Consider the following 15,561-nt stretch of genomic DNA (forward strand, 5'->3'; position numbering starts at 1 on the left):
TTAGATGGAACAAAGGTAGTCAATGGCTCATTTTTAGGCTCACTGACTGCGGTAATGGCAACTATGGAGCATACTAAAAAAATAAAAATAAAAATACGCAAAAATAATTCGTTTTACAGTAAACATTTGATCTGTATCACGTGATCACAATCTCTTTTGAGCATGTATATCAATCGGAACGTCGTCGGCTATTATCCGATGATTGACGGAAAGGTCCGAAAAGTTGCGATTGACTTGCATATGTGATCCGCCATACTGGTATTTTCTTAAGACGGAAAACACACTAGCGACATTAACATTCTAAAATTAGATGAACGGGGACTGTCGAAATATAACGAAAGCAACGATGTTGCTCGACATAAACTGTTAATTTTTAAAGACCCTTAAGAGAAAATATCAAAACGATAAGGTGTAAATAAATTCTACAATTTAATAATATATAATTTCATTTGATAGATATGTAATTTAACTTCGCAAACTTATAATTAACATAATATATTAACTCTAGTATCACGTGACATAGTCAAAAACATTTACATCGTATTTTAATCCATACCTTAGTAGTAAAAACATAAGAAATTATGATTTTAAAACTAACATGTCAATTCTTTTATCAAAGGGGCGCAACCTTTACAAAATAAATGCAAGCATATATACAGCAGTTACTTCCCTTGAATTGAGTAAAAACACTTTTTATAACCCCAGCTCTCCGACTAGTAATTAAAAAAAATCAGCCGTGATATAACTGAAGTTTATGGAGGTAACATATTTTCAAAACGACCGTTAAAGGGTATAAAGCTATATATTATAAATGTAATATTCTATAAAGATTATGCTGTTTCGGTAATCTTATGGTTGGTTCTATGAAGAGTTGTATCATAGAATGTCACTGTTATTTAACACACATTTATAGTGTACGTAAAAGTTTCCAGAACAAAATATTATCTTGCCTTTTAAGTAGGGTTTTAACCATTCAGCAATAATTTTGTGCATGGACAATTCGCTTTTAAAAGCACATTATGCCTTAAAAATTAATATTTATTAACTTCTCTAGTAGAAAAGTCAAACATGTGTTTAATAATGTTTTTATAATGGATTAATCTAGAGCATTTAAGATGTTTAACAGCTAAAGAAATAATCTATGAATGCACAGTAATGTGTCGTAAAAGTATCAAAATGTAAACAAAGAAGAATATTTTGACTTCTGTTCACTATAATTATACAAATTGCCAACAATTGCCAAAAGGAGCAAAGATATTTGATCTATATGACAAATGAGTATTAATTTGAAACTTTAACAAGATACTGAACATTTAACTGTTTAAGGTTTTGTGAATAAAAAAAACTAATTTCTGAGGCATAATGGGCCTTTAAGGATACATATTGAATGTATTATTTTTCAAAATTAATTTAGGATTTTGGAAACAGGTATACAGCTTTATACACTTTAATATTATTCGTATTATGCATTCGTAAAGTGTTATCAATATGTGTTATTGTATTTTTTTTTAAATAAAATACATTGTATATATTTAAATAAAATAATGCCCATTCAACTGTTATGCATACAGTTTATATTCCTATATTAGGAGATAATCTGTTGATTAATTTCGTTTCGTCTTCTGATTTAGAACTAGTGCCCACATGTTTCTTACTTTAAGTGACGAATGTTTCAATAATAAAAACACAAAATGATTGCATTTCGTTTCCTTTTTTAAACACTCTTTTATTTTGTCTATCCCCCACAAAACATCATTTTCAAACGTCAGATTGGTATAATGTACTCCCGGTATATTTCTGGGAACAAGTCCATAAAGGTATACGTCATCTATCCAGAAAAATGGCGTCAACATAGCTGATTTGAATAAACTGGGTAAAAGATCATTTGAAAACGCTACCATAAATCCCTCACAATATTCAGGGTATGTTTTTTCTCCAACAAATAGCTCTTTTGCCACGAACCACTTGTTATTCGGGTTCCGATTGACTCGAGCCATCCCCGAACGCCGGCATGCAATGTGTTTTGGTTTCGATACAATCAATGGCACAGTCTGGGTGAGAAAATGAAACATATTGATGATTACGTCATCATCTATTTTGAGTATCACTTGAGCGTTCCTGCACTTCTCTGTCACCCATTTATAGGCTGTTACGCCTTTCAACGTCAAGTTGTGGTAGGAATCGACAAAATCGCCCTGTAGAATATCACCGTACTTTTTGAATTCTTGATTAATGTTCGCTTTAACGTAAGGGTTTGGCGCACGGCCCAATAGGAACATTGTTCGGATAGGTCCTAAATTCGGATAGTACGAATTGTTAGTCCATGTTTCCCGCATCACTAACCTTTTCTCGAAATGCTTCGTTGCTGAATGCACTATAACAAGAACTTTAAGTCCTTTAACAGAAGAACACAGTTTGGGATTTTCAATAAGGTATGGCTTTTGCATTGTACGATGAAGAATATTATTAAAGTGTGACGTCACGTTCGGCTTTAACGATTTCGCTGTTTTTGGATTTAATCTTATATTAGGTAAGTCACTTATATCTTTTTTGTTTTGTTCCTTTTTCTCATTTTGCTGATTATCTTGATGTTCGGTTTTCAATGATACGTCCGCTTTTTTATCAGATGCTTTTGTCTCTTTAGATTGTTTCTCTTTAGGCGTATCTTTCGGTTTGTTGTCAGTTTTCTTAATTTCATCTGAATTATCTTTCCTTTCACTATCTTTCATATTATTACAAACAGAGCAGTCTATGCTTTTCGGGACATCTTTTGAAGTATCCGTTCTTTTCGGTTTATCCTTAGACATTTCTGGTAATTTTCTATATTCTTGTTCACCATTACTTGCGTCATCCGTTATACCAGTATCATCAATAGGACCATTTCGCCATTCCTGTTCAAAAAGACGCAGGCATACAGCCATTTCACTTTTGTTCATGCCATACTCAACTTTACCTATTCCTGACAATAACATAGTCCACACCATAAATAGCATTACAATAATTGCTGACTTATTTAATCGAACCTGACGCATTTGTGTTATAAAGTTTTCAAAAATATTACCAATGTTCAAAGGCATAGTATTAGGACACAAATGAAATCCAATTAAAAATATGCGTTAAATGCCAACGATACAGGGATACACAACTGTGTATTCATATGACATGATTCCAGAGACCGTAAGGTTGAAACTGTATTTCATTTCCGACAGAAAGAAGTTTCTAATACAAATGCAGTTTAAAGTCAGAATTTTATATTTAACCATATTTCTGTTTTCTTATACTATGACATTTTAGTAACAATAGTTTAGGTTGTATTAAAGTTGAATAAAGAACGTGAACCAAATAAATTAATGAAATTTTTCGGAACTGACAAATAAGAGATCCTGTCGACTTTTTAAAGACATATAATGTATAACTCAAAGCTATCAGCGTGAAAATCGTGCTAATTTCAACATGAAATAAAATTGCACGTGTTTCTCGGTATTTCACATGGGTCAACGGTAGTAACTTTACAAATATGTATGTTTTTATTACTTTAGCTCGTATTTACCATTTTTTACTGCTTATTGTGATAGTTTAATCTAAATATATAAATGTAACGGGACGTCGGACAGGATTTAAACTTAAAAAATATGTTTTCATTAAAATAGGCCGCCTTTTATATTATAAATATATTTATTAAGAATTTAGTTACAAGTCCCCGGCACTATGGCTCTGAATAAAGTGAATTATCTGTATGAGTACTTATGTTTTGTGTCTATGTACGTGTGTGCTTGTGTGCGTGTTACTGTTGTTTGCTTGTTTGTTGTTTTTGTTGATCCTGGGCAGGGTTCGGGTAACTTTTTTTTGGGTCTAGTCAATGCACTGCACATGTCAAGTTTCAGTGTACGTTACAACCTTTGAATCAGAGTGGCCCCGCGTATGGTGATGGTTCGACGGAAGTATATCCGAGACGTGAGTCACGTGACTGTACTCAAACCATTAAATGTTTTCGCGTTGTCTTATCAAAATCAGCTCCGAAATAACGCTACACATTATGGTCTGACGATCACCAATAGGTTGTAACCTTCTCGAGATTTTTTCAAACAAACAATCATCTGCGAACTTTTACAACTTTGAAAGTGATGCGTTTTCTAGACATTATAGACATGTTTCATTTGCTTACAACACTCTTTTCCGCCATTTTATCAAAACCTGACAAAATGTTATGCCGACTTCCTATTTACACCCGCATCATTCGCAAACCCATTGGGAAGGGGGCAGGGGACATATTCGTATGATGGCCCCGGTCAAATTTTTTAATAACTCAGACATGGTGTTTTGAAGGTACTGATAACTTCTGATATTTCTCTGTCATTGTAATTCTTTCTTGTTTGTGTGTAGGAAATGAGATATATTTTTGGGTTTTTACCCGAAACTAAGCATTTTGGTAGCTTTGTATGTATTTCTGACTCTCCGAATGGACGTGAAAAAGTTAAAAATCAAGCTTTGACAGTTGGCGCCAAACAAGTAAGAAATTTCAGATAAATTTTGTGAAAAATCTAAACGTATGACAGACACTTTATTTGTCATTTCTGAAAATGCTATAGCTTGCACTGCGTGTTACTGATATTTTTAAAGGAATCTGGCGGATTCTGGAGTATGCTGCACCTTCATGAAGATTGCCCATATTGGTATATTTTAGATGTGATTTTGGCTGGGTGGGGGTAAATATAAATTGCTGTCAGTCATTTTTTGAAGGAGCAATGCATGCAAACTATTATTTTCTTCAATGTATGTCATATATCATTGAATAATGCTGTGCAACTGGTTATCTGCCTGTGAAACAGATTTTGAAATATTTGGAATTGTGTTTCTGGTCACACTGAAATACAAATTTTTTCATTTTTAGGTCCCCTGCCCCCTTAAGGAAATTTTCAAATTTATAAAATGTGTTGGAATTGACCCAAATGTGCCCATAAACATTCCTTCTACATTTGTTAGTCAAAATTTGAAGTGACTGGTAGGATTTATCAAGTTATGTAGAGTAAGTAGACTGTAAAATCAAGGGAGGTAATAAAAATTTGGAATTTTGGCAAACACTGTACTTCACAGAATGTGCACATTTATCCAGATTTAACAGTTTTATATTGTGCAAATTGACATAATAATGCATAATTGAGCACTTTTAATTGTTACAAATGTATATAATGTCATATAAGTCAACAGTGGTATCTTTACTGCACTTTCAGGTGTATGCCAGAATAAATGGGGTCTGGTTTCCTGTAAAATTCATTTTGGGACATTAAATGTGGCTGTAATATTGTTTTTCTTGCTATAATCTCTTTCCAAAAGACTTTAAATACTCTGAAAATACTTTATGGTATTTAAATGAAGGTGGAATACAGAAAAATAACCATCTCACAGGTTCCTGGCACTTGATATTAAGTAAATCATATAACAGGCATGGTCATTGTACTAGTTACTTCCCCTGAAATAGGGTCTTTTTTAAATATTTGATTAAATACAAAGTAACCGCAGTATTCACTTTTCGAAGTTAACGTTTAATGCGAAATACTCAATATTTTAAGAAAATAAAAGGAAACGCTTTAATGCGGATCACATAAAAAATCTTAAGGGGGCAGGGGACATATTCGTATGATGGCCCCGGTCAAATTTTTTAATAACTCAGACATGGTGTTTTGAAGTTACTGATAACTTCTGATATTTCTCTGTCATTGTAATTCTTTCTTGTTTGTGTGTAGGAAATGAGATATATTTTTGGGTTTTTACCCGAAACTAAGCATTTTGGTAGCTTTGTATGTATTTCTGACTCTCCGAATGGAGGTGAAAAAGTTAAAAATCAAGCTTTGACAGTTGGCGCCAAACAAGTAAGAAATTTCAGATAAATTTTGTGAAAAATCTAAACGTATGACAGACACTTTATTTGTCATTTCTGAAAATGCTATAGCTTGCACTGCGTGTTACTGATATTTTTAAAGGAATCTGGCGGATTCTGGAGTATGCTGCACCTTCATGAAGATTGCCCATATTGGTATATTTTAGATGTGATTTTGGCTGGGTGGGGGTAAATATAAATTGCTGTCAGTCATTTTTTGAAGGAGCAATGCATGCAAACTATTATTTTCTTCAATGTATGTCATATATCATTGAATAATGCTGTGCAACTGGTTATCTGCCTGTGAAACAGATTTTGAAATATTTGGAATTGTGTTTCTGGTCACACTGAAATACAAAATTTTTCATTTTTAGGTCCCCTGCCCCCAAAGGTATGTAGGACCAAATCAGTTTATCGTAGTTATCCGCCATATTGACAAGGGTTCATGGCCGTTTTTTCAATCCGAAACTTTTTTCTAATCCGCCCTATTGACGCCGTTCTTCTGTATACGGTGTTGTACCTAAAAAATTAGGAACAGTTACTTATAACAATCTATATACTAAATGATGTGCAAAGATGGAATACGTTTTTAAGGTTAAATATATCACACACGTATCGCTACATATCCAACAGTAACACGTGCATGGACACACACACGTATTGCTACGTATTCAACAGTACCACGTACTAGACACACACGTGTTTTTACACAAGTTTGAAATTTGTTTCCATCGGCAAATATGACCGTTTCTTTATAAAATACGAAACCTTTGTAATTACAGGACATTTAAGGGAAAGTTGTTTTTCTTTAGAAAATAAGGTGTGTCTAATATCAATTCAAGGGCTTGACCAGTTATTAACACATATAACATAATTATAAAACAATATTAACACATAGACACATAGCAAGTGTTACAAAATATGAATTCAGGCGTTTACAGTACCAGTGTGGAAATCATATATACGATGTTAATTAGAAGAAATTAACAGCGCCTTTATAGGTAAAATGTGTAACTTAGGACAGGCCATCACCTTATCGTTATAAGATATAAAGTTTTACTTTTCATTTCATTTCATTTCATTTTCATGTAAGCCCACCTAACAGAAAATATCACGCACACTTAAAGAAGGAAAACAACATATCAACAACAAGAACACACACACACCCCATCTCCGAAGAAAAAAAACACTAGTTATCATCATCATCATCATCATCATCATAATCATCAACATCATCATCATAAAATTCGTCTTTATTCTCGGCATCATCATTCAAACTAACATTCAAACTAACATTCAAGTATTTTACATCTTCATTATAATCATGCTTATTATCATAGTTATCATCATTATCATCATCATCATTATCATCATCATCACTACCACCAACATCATTATTATTATCATCATCACCAATATCATTATATTCATCATCATAATCATCTACATCATCTACATCATCATTATAACCATCATCATCATCATCAATATTGTCGCCTGCTGCTTTTGAAGCACTGATCCTGTTATTTCTTAAATAAACAATAATTATCTGCAAAAAATAATGAGAATGCTTTCTTATATTAACAAAATGTGTTTACATACCATTCTAATTATCTCTGATCACATGTACCACAAATTATTAACACAAATATTCCAATGCATAGAGCCGTCTGGTGAAATACATTATCATTTTCATCAGAACAGAACAGAACAGAACACATTTCATTATACAATATGAATTGAACATCACACTTCCTCGTCATTACGCAAATATACACCATACATTACTATCAGTCAAACACATTATTCATATTTGCCTTTCTGATACTAAATGATTTATTACAAAATATTACAAAAAATAATCAACGCAAACATCAGTCAATGCTTGTTTGCAAAAATAAAGAGTTTTTGCTGCTCGTCACAAAAATTAAACGTTATAAAATTACATTTAGATATACAGTATAAATATCAAAGACATTTTGTTTTTGAATTGAAATATTGTCTATATATATATATATATATATATATATATATATATATATATATATATATATATATATATATATATATATATATATATATATATATATATATATATATATATATATATATATATATATATATATATATATATATATATATATGCGAGTGTTCCCGAAGAAAGCCACGTCCAAGACCACACCTTGTAAATACTTCTTTTTTTTTCATCGCACCAACACAGCAATTTCCCAGTTTTACTGGTGGAGGAAGGACTCAGGTACCCCTCAATGCACTATTACAGGCCCGAGTGGGCACTTGAGTACAACAACCGACGAAAACAATATTAAAGAAATTTACTCAGAAGTAAATTTAAAACTTTATGAGCTGGTCATTTAACAATATCAAATCTACCTTAACGCGTTTTTAATTATTGAAAACTGTTTCAAAAACATTTTTGGATTTAATCAAATACACAAAAAGCCTGTTCAGGTAATTACAACAACAGCAACAACAACAAGAAAGACAACAACAACAATAAAAGTAACAGCAACAGCAGCAGCAGCAGCAACAACAACAACAACAACAACAACAACAACAACAACAACAACAATAATAATAATAATAATAATAATAGTAGAATTAGTAGTAGAAGTAATTCTAATACTAATAATACTAATGCTAATACTACTACTTATAATAATAATACTAATACTAATACTACTTCTACTAATAATAATGATAATTATAATACAAAAATAATAATTATGAAAATAATAATAATAGTAATAGACTCTTTATTTAACGCAGGTAGCTTATTAAGACAATACATCAAACCACCAAAGATAACATAAATATAGTGCAAAATTTTATATTCAAGAAGGCCTCCAATAATAAGTAATTTGACTTGGGGAAATTCTTGATATATATCCGTTTTATATATTTTTTATGTTTATTCATATTCATATGAAAATTTGGAAAGTTTTCTCTCAAACGGCATTGTTAATTAAAACAGGAAACGTTAAATGATATTGGATCATATGGTACAACACTTAAACATATTTTAACGCCTCCGCATATAGATATACGTCATTATCCGGTTTGGTTCAAAGATCATTAAAATATGTACTTAATAATTGCAATTTATAATGATGTATTATTATATAGACTGAACAATGAACAATGACAGTAAATAAACGTTTACATAGTTATCATAAAATGTCCGTACGTTCGACAAACAAGTTGCCATACAAGGGATAAACTTGTCATTGGCAGCCTGAACCAGCAACTTAATGTACACGCCCGATCATGTAACTGTCCAAACGTTTTTTGTTTTTTTCGTTTTTCGTTTTTGTTTTTTGATGTTTTTTTTGCACATTTTCCTTTTGCACATTTTCCCCGTACTTTGGTTTATATAGAATTCATTTAAGTTCGATTGTGTAGTAAGCTATATAAGCTTATAGACACTTTTTCGAATCCTGGAACCAAACAGTACTAAGCAATGAGTGTTAAAGTTTCTTACCAAAAGATACAACGATTTGCCACTGGAAGGGTTTGAACCCATTCGGCTAACGATCATAAGATTACCAGTCCGACTCGTTAACCACTCGGCCACGCCTCCATTCATGAAATCGTTTTATGTTTATGCAAGCTATTTAACGTAAACCAGTATATCAAATGAAGTATATATGCAATGTCTACCGTGTAATATGCAGAAGAGTATTTGAGCCGCGTCACGACAAAACCAACATAATGGGTTTGCGACCAGCATGGATCCAGACCAGCCTGCGCATCCGCGCAGTTTGATCAGGATCCATGCTGTTCGCTATCAGTTTCTCTACTTGCTATAGGGTTTGTAAGCGAACAGCATGGATCCGCAGGATGGTCTGGATCCATGCTGGTCGCAAACCCATTATGTTGGTTTTGTCATGACGCGGCTTATTTATTTCCGGTGATGATATTGAGTTTGAATTGGGTATGGGTTAAAATCAAACAGAGGGCCAACTTTTTTGTACTTTAATTTTTTATTCTTTTCATTGGCCAGATTGTTACTATTTTTTGTTTTTATTTTATTTCATTCATTATTATTTTTTTTGTTGTGCTGAAAATTCTTCAATTAAGATATACATGTATATATATGCATATTAAATAGAAGGTTTCATTGTTTAATGACTGGAAATAGGGTTGTTTTACAGCTTTAAATGTTTACATATCCAGATCTGGGGTGCGTTTCATAGAGAGTACGAAAGCATACTTGTTGTTGTTGTTGTTCAATATAACTGATATAAAAGTTTAACTTAAATTGTCAATATGTTTCAAACAAGATAGTAAACTTGTTATTATTACTATTATATTAATAATAATAATAATAATAATAATAATAATAATAATAATAATTTATTTATTTATTTATTTATTTATTTATGTATTTATTTTATTTTTGTATTTGTGTCAAGAATAGCATAAAAGTTTAGTAATGTTAATTGAAATGTTTAATTGAAAGGCATTTTGAAATAAACAATTTCAATTATTACATCAAATACCTAAAAATGTAAACAATTAGTATTATTATACAAAAAGCATCTCACATATAGAGCACGTGCATTTCATAGAAGTACTGAGTCACGGCTCCTCACCCAAAATCCTGAAAGTGCAAAGTTCGTGGTGTAAAAATAAATATATTTTTTTCCAATTCGCCATTTTGTTACAATATCCGAAATGATGTTGAAAGTACATTGTCCTATTTTATTTCAAGTACTGACGAAGTTTTTATTGTATCATTCACAAATTAACACCCACATCCTGGTTTTGAGTGCGTTAGCGTAAAATACGCAACGTTGCGATAACTTAATTGATATATTAAGGCCAGACTATAGTGTACTACAATAGTTTCTTATCTTATATTTATCACTAGAAAACTTATTGTCTTGCTAAAGTATGTATCGCTTGTATCATAGTTTAGGGAACTTTCTGTTGAAAATGTGTCAGAGATATACATGCACAATGCGTTAACTGGAGTGCAGGTATTTGTTACCCGCACTCAAAAGCATGTTCATTGATTGGCCCAATTTTGCTGGGGTTGACTTATTGTGACGGCAGAGAAAGAAAAATCGATAGAAATATCATATTCAGATGCTCGTTCATTGGTTACTTTTTTCTGGGGTTTCATATTATGACAACAGGGAACGTGTTTTTATGTTTGACTATAATACAAAAGAGAAAGAACATCAACACACTCGGCAATCTGATTAACACTCGGGGGCTACGCCCAAATCAGATAGCCTTGTGTTTCGATGCTCTTTCTATTACTTAAATCCTTCTGACGTTATATTGACCAATGCCTTTTCGTATTCCTTAAAACCCTTCTGATATCAGTATAATAGTCACTATTACTCTTCTTATGTTAAAGGAACGCCCTTGAGGTCTTTTAAAATGACGGGATTGGAAATAATCTATTGAAATAAATGCTCTATTTGATGTAAATCTTGACCAATATCTTGTGTGCAAATTTTTAGCTCATTCGCTCTCTCGTTTTTTTTCTGTTTTTTTTTTTTTTTTGTTTGTTTTTTCAAAATTATTATTCTAATTGTGAAAAATGGCCCAAAATTGAAAAGCTAGTTTAATAATTTCAGTATTGAATCTACATAAATATATATTCCATTTATCACAAACCAAAAACATAGACTGTTTACAGTGAAACGGAATCGTTTTTCATTGACGCGCTTATTCATTAACGCTAACATTTAGTGCGTGTTTACACGGTATCTATACAACGAAAATGACGTCCCGGCAAAATGTATGCACGGTCGTGCAATACCTTTTTTTACAAAAGCGGCAAGGGTATTTGTTAAAACCCCTTCTTGCATATAACATGTACCGACAATCTTGTAGCTGTGTCATAGAATATAAAATGGTACATTTTCCCGCCAGAAACCGAATAAAAATTAACTTGGTCTATAAATATAGTGTGAATGGCTTTTATTAATTATTTGTGTCGTCTGAATGTTTAATGACTCTGAGTTATCAAGTATTTTCCGAAATTAAAAATGTGACCTTTAATGTAGAATGGAGTTTATTTTTGGAATTGAAAAAAACCTGTCAAATGCAAATAAAAAGAAATTAAGTTACAATGATTTGTTATCAACTGCTTCAGATATAAAATTTGAAGTTAACATATTTAAAAAAAAAAAAAAAAAAGACGGCCATGTCTCACCAAAACAACCTTGTTTTTTCAGACTCTGCCCTGAACGAAAACATAAAAGATTTTGGACTGAAGGCAGATACAGACAATTATGGTGATGATCAGGGAGACGGGAAACATGAACGATCAGCAATTGTTGCGATGGAGGACGAATTTGATGGGGAATTAAAGGTAACTACAAAATTAATGTATTTTGCTTTTGTTGGCTGAATTATACAAAAAAATATCAAATTAGCAAATAAACTGTTTCGTAAATGTAACAAATAATAGTTTGACAAACATCAGCTGTCAAAGTGAACTGTTTTAGTAATTTGGCAAATTTCCAGCAGCTTTTTTTATAGCTTAAATAACAAACGTCTACTATCCCTGTATTTTTTTTACAATTGTGACAGTTTTATTTTGTTGGTAGATTTATATCACTAGAAAAAAATAATACTTACTATACGAGTACGTTTACACTTTATGCCCAACATATAAGTTTATATTATATGTTATAATACTATTTTAAAATGCTCATTCACCATTACAAACTGCTAATGTTGTTACTATCAATTTCCTTTCAGGATGAGCCAGACAAAAATGTACCACAAAATGCTTACGTCATGAAACGGAACTTCATTCACAAGCTCATGGACGTTGCTCTCTTAATGGCGAACGTCTCTCAGCTAAAAGCCCTCGTTGCCTCTGGAAACAACCAGTATTACTACCTACTGCTCACCTTTATTTGTATGTCGATAGGACTTCAGTTGGTATTCACAATTTGTATGCTTGTAATAAGTGCCATTGAGAAAACGCTGGAGGAATATCACCAACAAGAGTGCTTGCAAGAATCAACAAGTCCTAAAATGGAAAAGAAGAAATGGCTTGCCGATATGCTTGACCGTGCTTCAAGTGTTCTTGTTCTCTTTATCATTGTATCCAACGTGTTTATCGCAGGCTTTGGTGTGGAAAGCCAAGGTCCAAACCAATGAAGGTCTTGAAGCAACGCATTATATATATACAAGTTTCTAGAATTTTGAAAAAAATCATGTGAATTCGCGAAAAGTTAAACAAATGGTTTTCATTGAAAACGCGTATCTTATTTGTTAAGTACATTTTCCGGTATAAGAACAAGAGATAAAAACAGACTGTGTTGATTAATAACTTATTTATTGTCATGATTCTTTCGGACCGATGCTCGAATTTGGGACCATATTGCTGTATGACTGTGTCACTTTGAACATATTACAATTCATAGTCTAATTGAAATACATATAAAAACAAATGTGATAAGCAAATATCTGTGATAAATTACATATATTTATATAAAAAGCTTACATGATTGTATTGAATAATTGTATGGTACGAGGCACTTACTTAGGAGACTTCCTCACTCCTTGTTTATACAGAGATCAAAATGTTTTGCATGTAAATGACTGATGTGGTTTTGTTTGATATGTTTAATGTTTAATTGTAGTACATGTATACACGTATAAATTATATTCTTAACATGTTGTCTTAGGATTATATAGATTTACATAAAAATATGATTGTTTATTTATTATTATTTTATTTTTCTTGGTTATTTTTGACTATAAAATGATAAAAAATGTGTTTTTGTTAGTTTTTCAATAGTTTCTTTCATTTAAATTATATCTACCTTTGAAAATAAAATTGAAAATTAAATCATGTTTGAAACAGAAACAAACGAACAAATGAAATAATTTAACTTCCATTAAGCCTTTAATTTTTTTTTGGTTTTATTCCTCAAAGGTTTTGTTTTCTATTTCTGTAAGTCTGTTGCTCTGCGATTTGTTAGCCATAAAGCTAAACAATCTTTCATTTCTGAATACATTTTGTAAAGTTGTAGAAATTTAAGTAAGTGCTTTTTTCTATCCCTGTCTAATCGGACTAAGAACTTTATTGAGTTCATAGGGTGGCATACGACGCAGTGGAAACGCCGTGGAAGTCGTATGTCGGGTTGGAAACCCAAGTTGACATGGGAATCCAATCATTGTCTCAGGACACACAATATACGCCGAGTAAAGGTATACTCAGACTCTCAGTACGTCGTGGGCTAGAACGCCCTTGGAACCTAGTAGTAACCTAGTGAACACCCCAAACACACGTTCTATTTACGCACTGTAGATTCCACATAGTCCCCGTATAACAGCACAGTAATTGTTTGCCATGTAAATGACGTCTCTATTGCGACCCTCATACAATACCGTACGACCCTGTAGTTCTTTATACATTGTACAACGATTAATTTTCCAGTCATTTTCTGCCGTGAGGACGCCGCATTAACACCATAGTCACCATACAGTCATATAACACACTTTGTCACATAAACTTAAGCGCAGGAGTGTAATAAAAATGGCATAACACTAGACGACATTACACTAGTGTAATAACAGTTTGTCGTGACGTCATTTGCGCTTTAAACATTGCACTAAAGGCAAGTCAAAGAAAAATGACTCTTGTCAACAGTTTACCGTTTTTATTTTATATACGTGATAAATATAATATTATATTCGTGTAGATTCAATACTAAATTTACTGAACTCGTTGAATAAAACAATACTATGCTCGTCAGAGACTCGCATAATATGATTTTGTCCTTCATAACAACGAAAATAAGAAAGCGCAATTTCGCATATTAACGTCGTAATAACGCCATATGAACACTTTTGACCGAACACTGTGGCAACGCAGTACAAATCACATAAAAGTACTTGAAACACACAACGGAATCCGGTCTGGATTTTTATCAAAAATGACATCGGGACTCCTTAGACGACTTCTGCGTTTTCCGACAAAAAAAATCAACATTAATTTGGGTCGCCGTAACAACGTCATGTCGGAGAGACGTGAGGGGAAGGGGGGGGGGGGGTAAATACGAGATAAATAGCCATTGCGTCCTTTATAATAATATTATAAAACATATTAGACTCAAGCCTGTCTTTTTCTTTAAATGAAAAGTATACAGCCTACATAAATTGCCTAAAATATTTCAAGTATTCAAAACAAGTGAACTTATTTAATCTTAAATCAAGACAAAGCGCGTTGCATTGAAAAATCAGTTGATTTCTGATAAAGTAAATTTCTGAAGAGCAATGCCCTTTTTTAAGGCAGATACTTTGATATTTGCAAAAAAGGTGTCGGACAGAAATGGTAAACATATGAGACCTACTTTCCTTAAGACAGCGTTATAGAGTTGGCGAAATGTTTTCTAACTGTACCAAATCACTCCCGAGGCGTGATCTTTGCGGGATAGGCACAAGAAAGGTCAAGGTAAAGTCATCGAAAGTACCAGAAAGGATTGGTTGACCTGTCGGTACCAACTTTGGGGTGGGAATAGTGTTAACAAGAGCCATTTTCGTCTCCATTTACCACAACCGAACGAAGAACGCATTGAGGAAGATTCTGCTTGACAATTCGCCGCTAATGTGGGCTCTACGACCGGGCCAGCAAGTGTGTACATATTTGGCCCATAAAGTTGATTCCGGCGGCATATATTTGGCCA

The 15,561-nt window shown here is 32.6% G+C and overlaps 2 protein-coding genes across 2 annotated transcripts; one reads left to right on the forward strand and one right to left on the reverse strand.

Moving 5' to 3' along the window:
• Positions 1-416: 416 nt before the first annotated feature.
• Positions 417-3,237, reverse strand: LOC132719120 (UDP-GlcNAc:betaGal beta-1,3-N-acetylglucosaminyltransferase 7-like). The gene has a single exon (XM_060702863.1). The coding sequence runs from the start codon at positions 3,075-3,077 to the stop codon at positions 1,605-1,607; it is 1,473 nt and encodes a 490-aa protein (XP_060558846.1). The 5' UTR covers positions 3,078-3,237; the 3' UTR covers positions 417-1,604.
• An 8,644-nt stretch (positions 3,238-11,881) lies between these two features.
• LOC132719121 (ninjurin-2-like) lies at positions 11,882-13,647 on the forward strand. Its single transcript, XM_060702864.1, has 2 exons — positions 11,882-12,227; positions 12,620-13,647. Exons 1-2 carry the CDS (start codon positions 12,060-12,062, stop codon positions 13,025-13,027), a joined length of 576 nt encoding a protein of 191 aa, XP_060558847.1. The 5' UTR covers positions 11,882-12,059; the 3' UTR covers positions 13,028-13,647.
• The last annotated feature ends 1,914 nt before the right edge of the window (positions 13,648-15,561 follow it).

This window comes from Ruditapes philippinarum, unplaced genomic scaffold (genome assembly GCF_026571515.1).
Source record: "Ruditapes philippinarum isolate M1 unplaced genomic scaffold, ASM2657151v2 ctg2103_1_1_1_1, whole genome shotgun sequence".
NCBI lineage: Eukaryota > Metazoa > Mollusca > Bivalvia > Venerida > Veneridae > Ruditapes > Ruditapes philippinarum.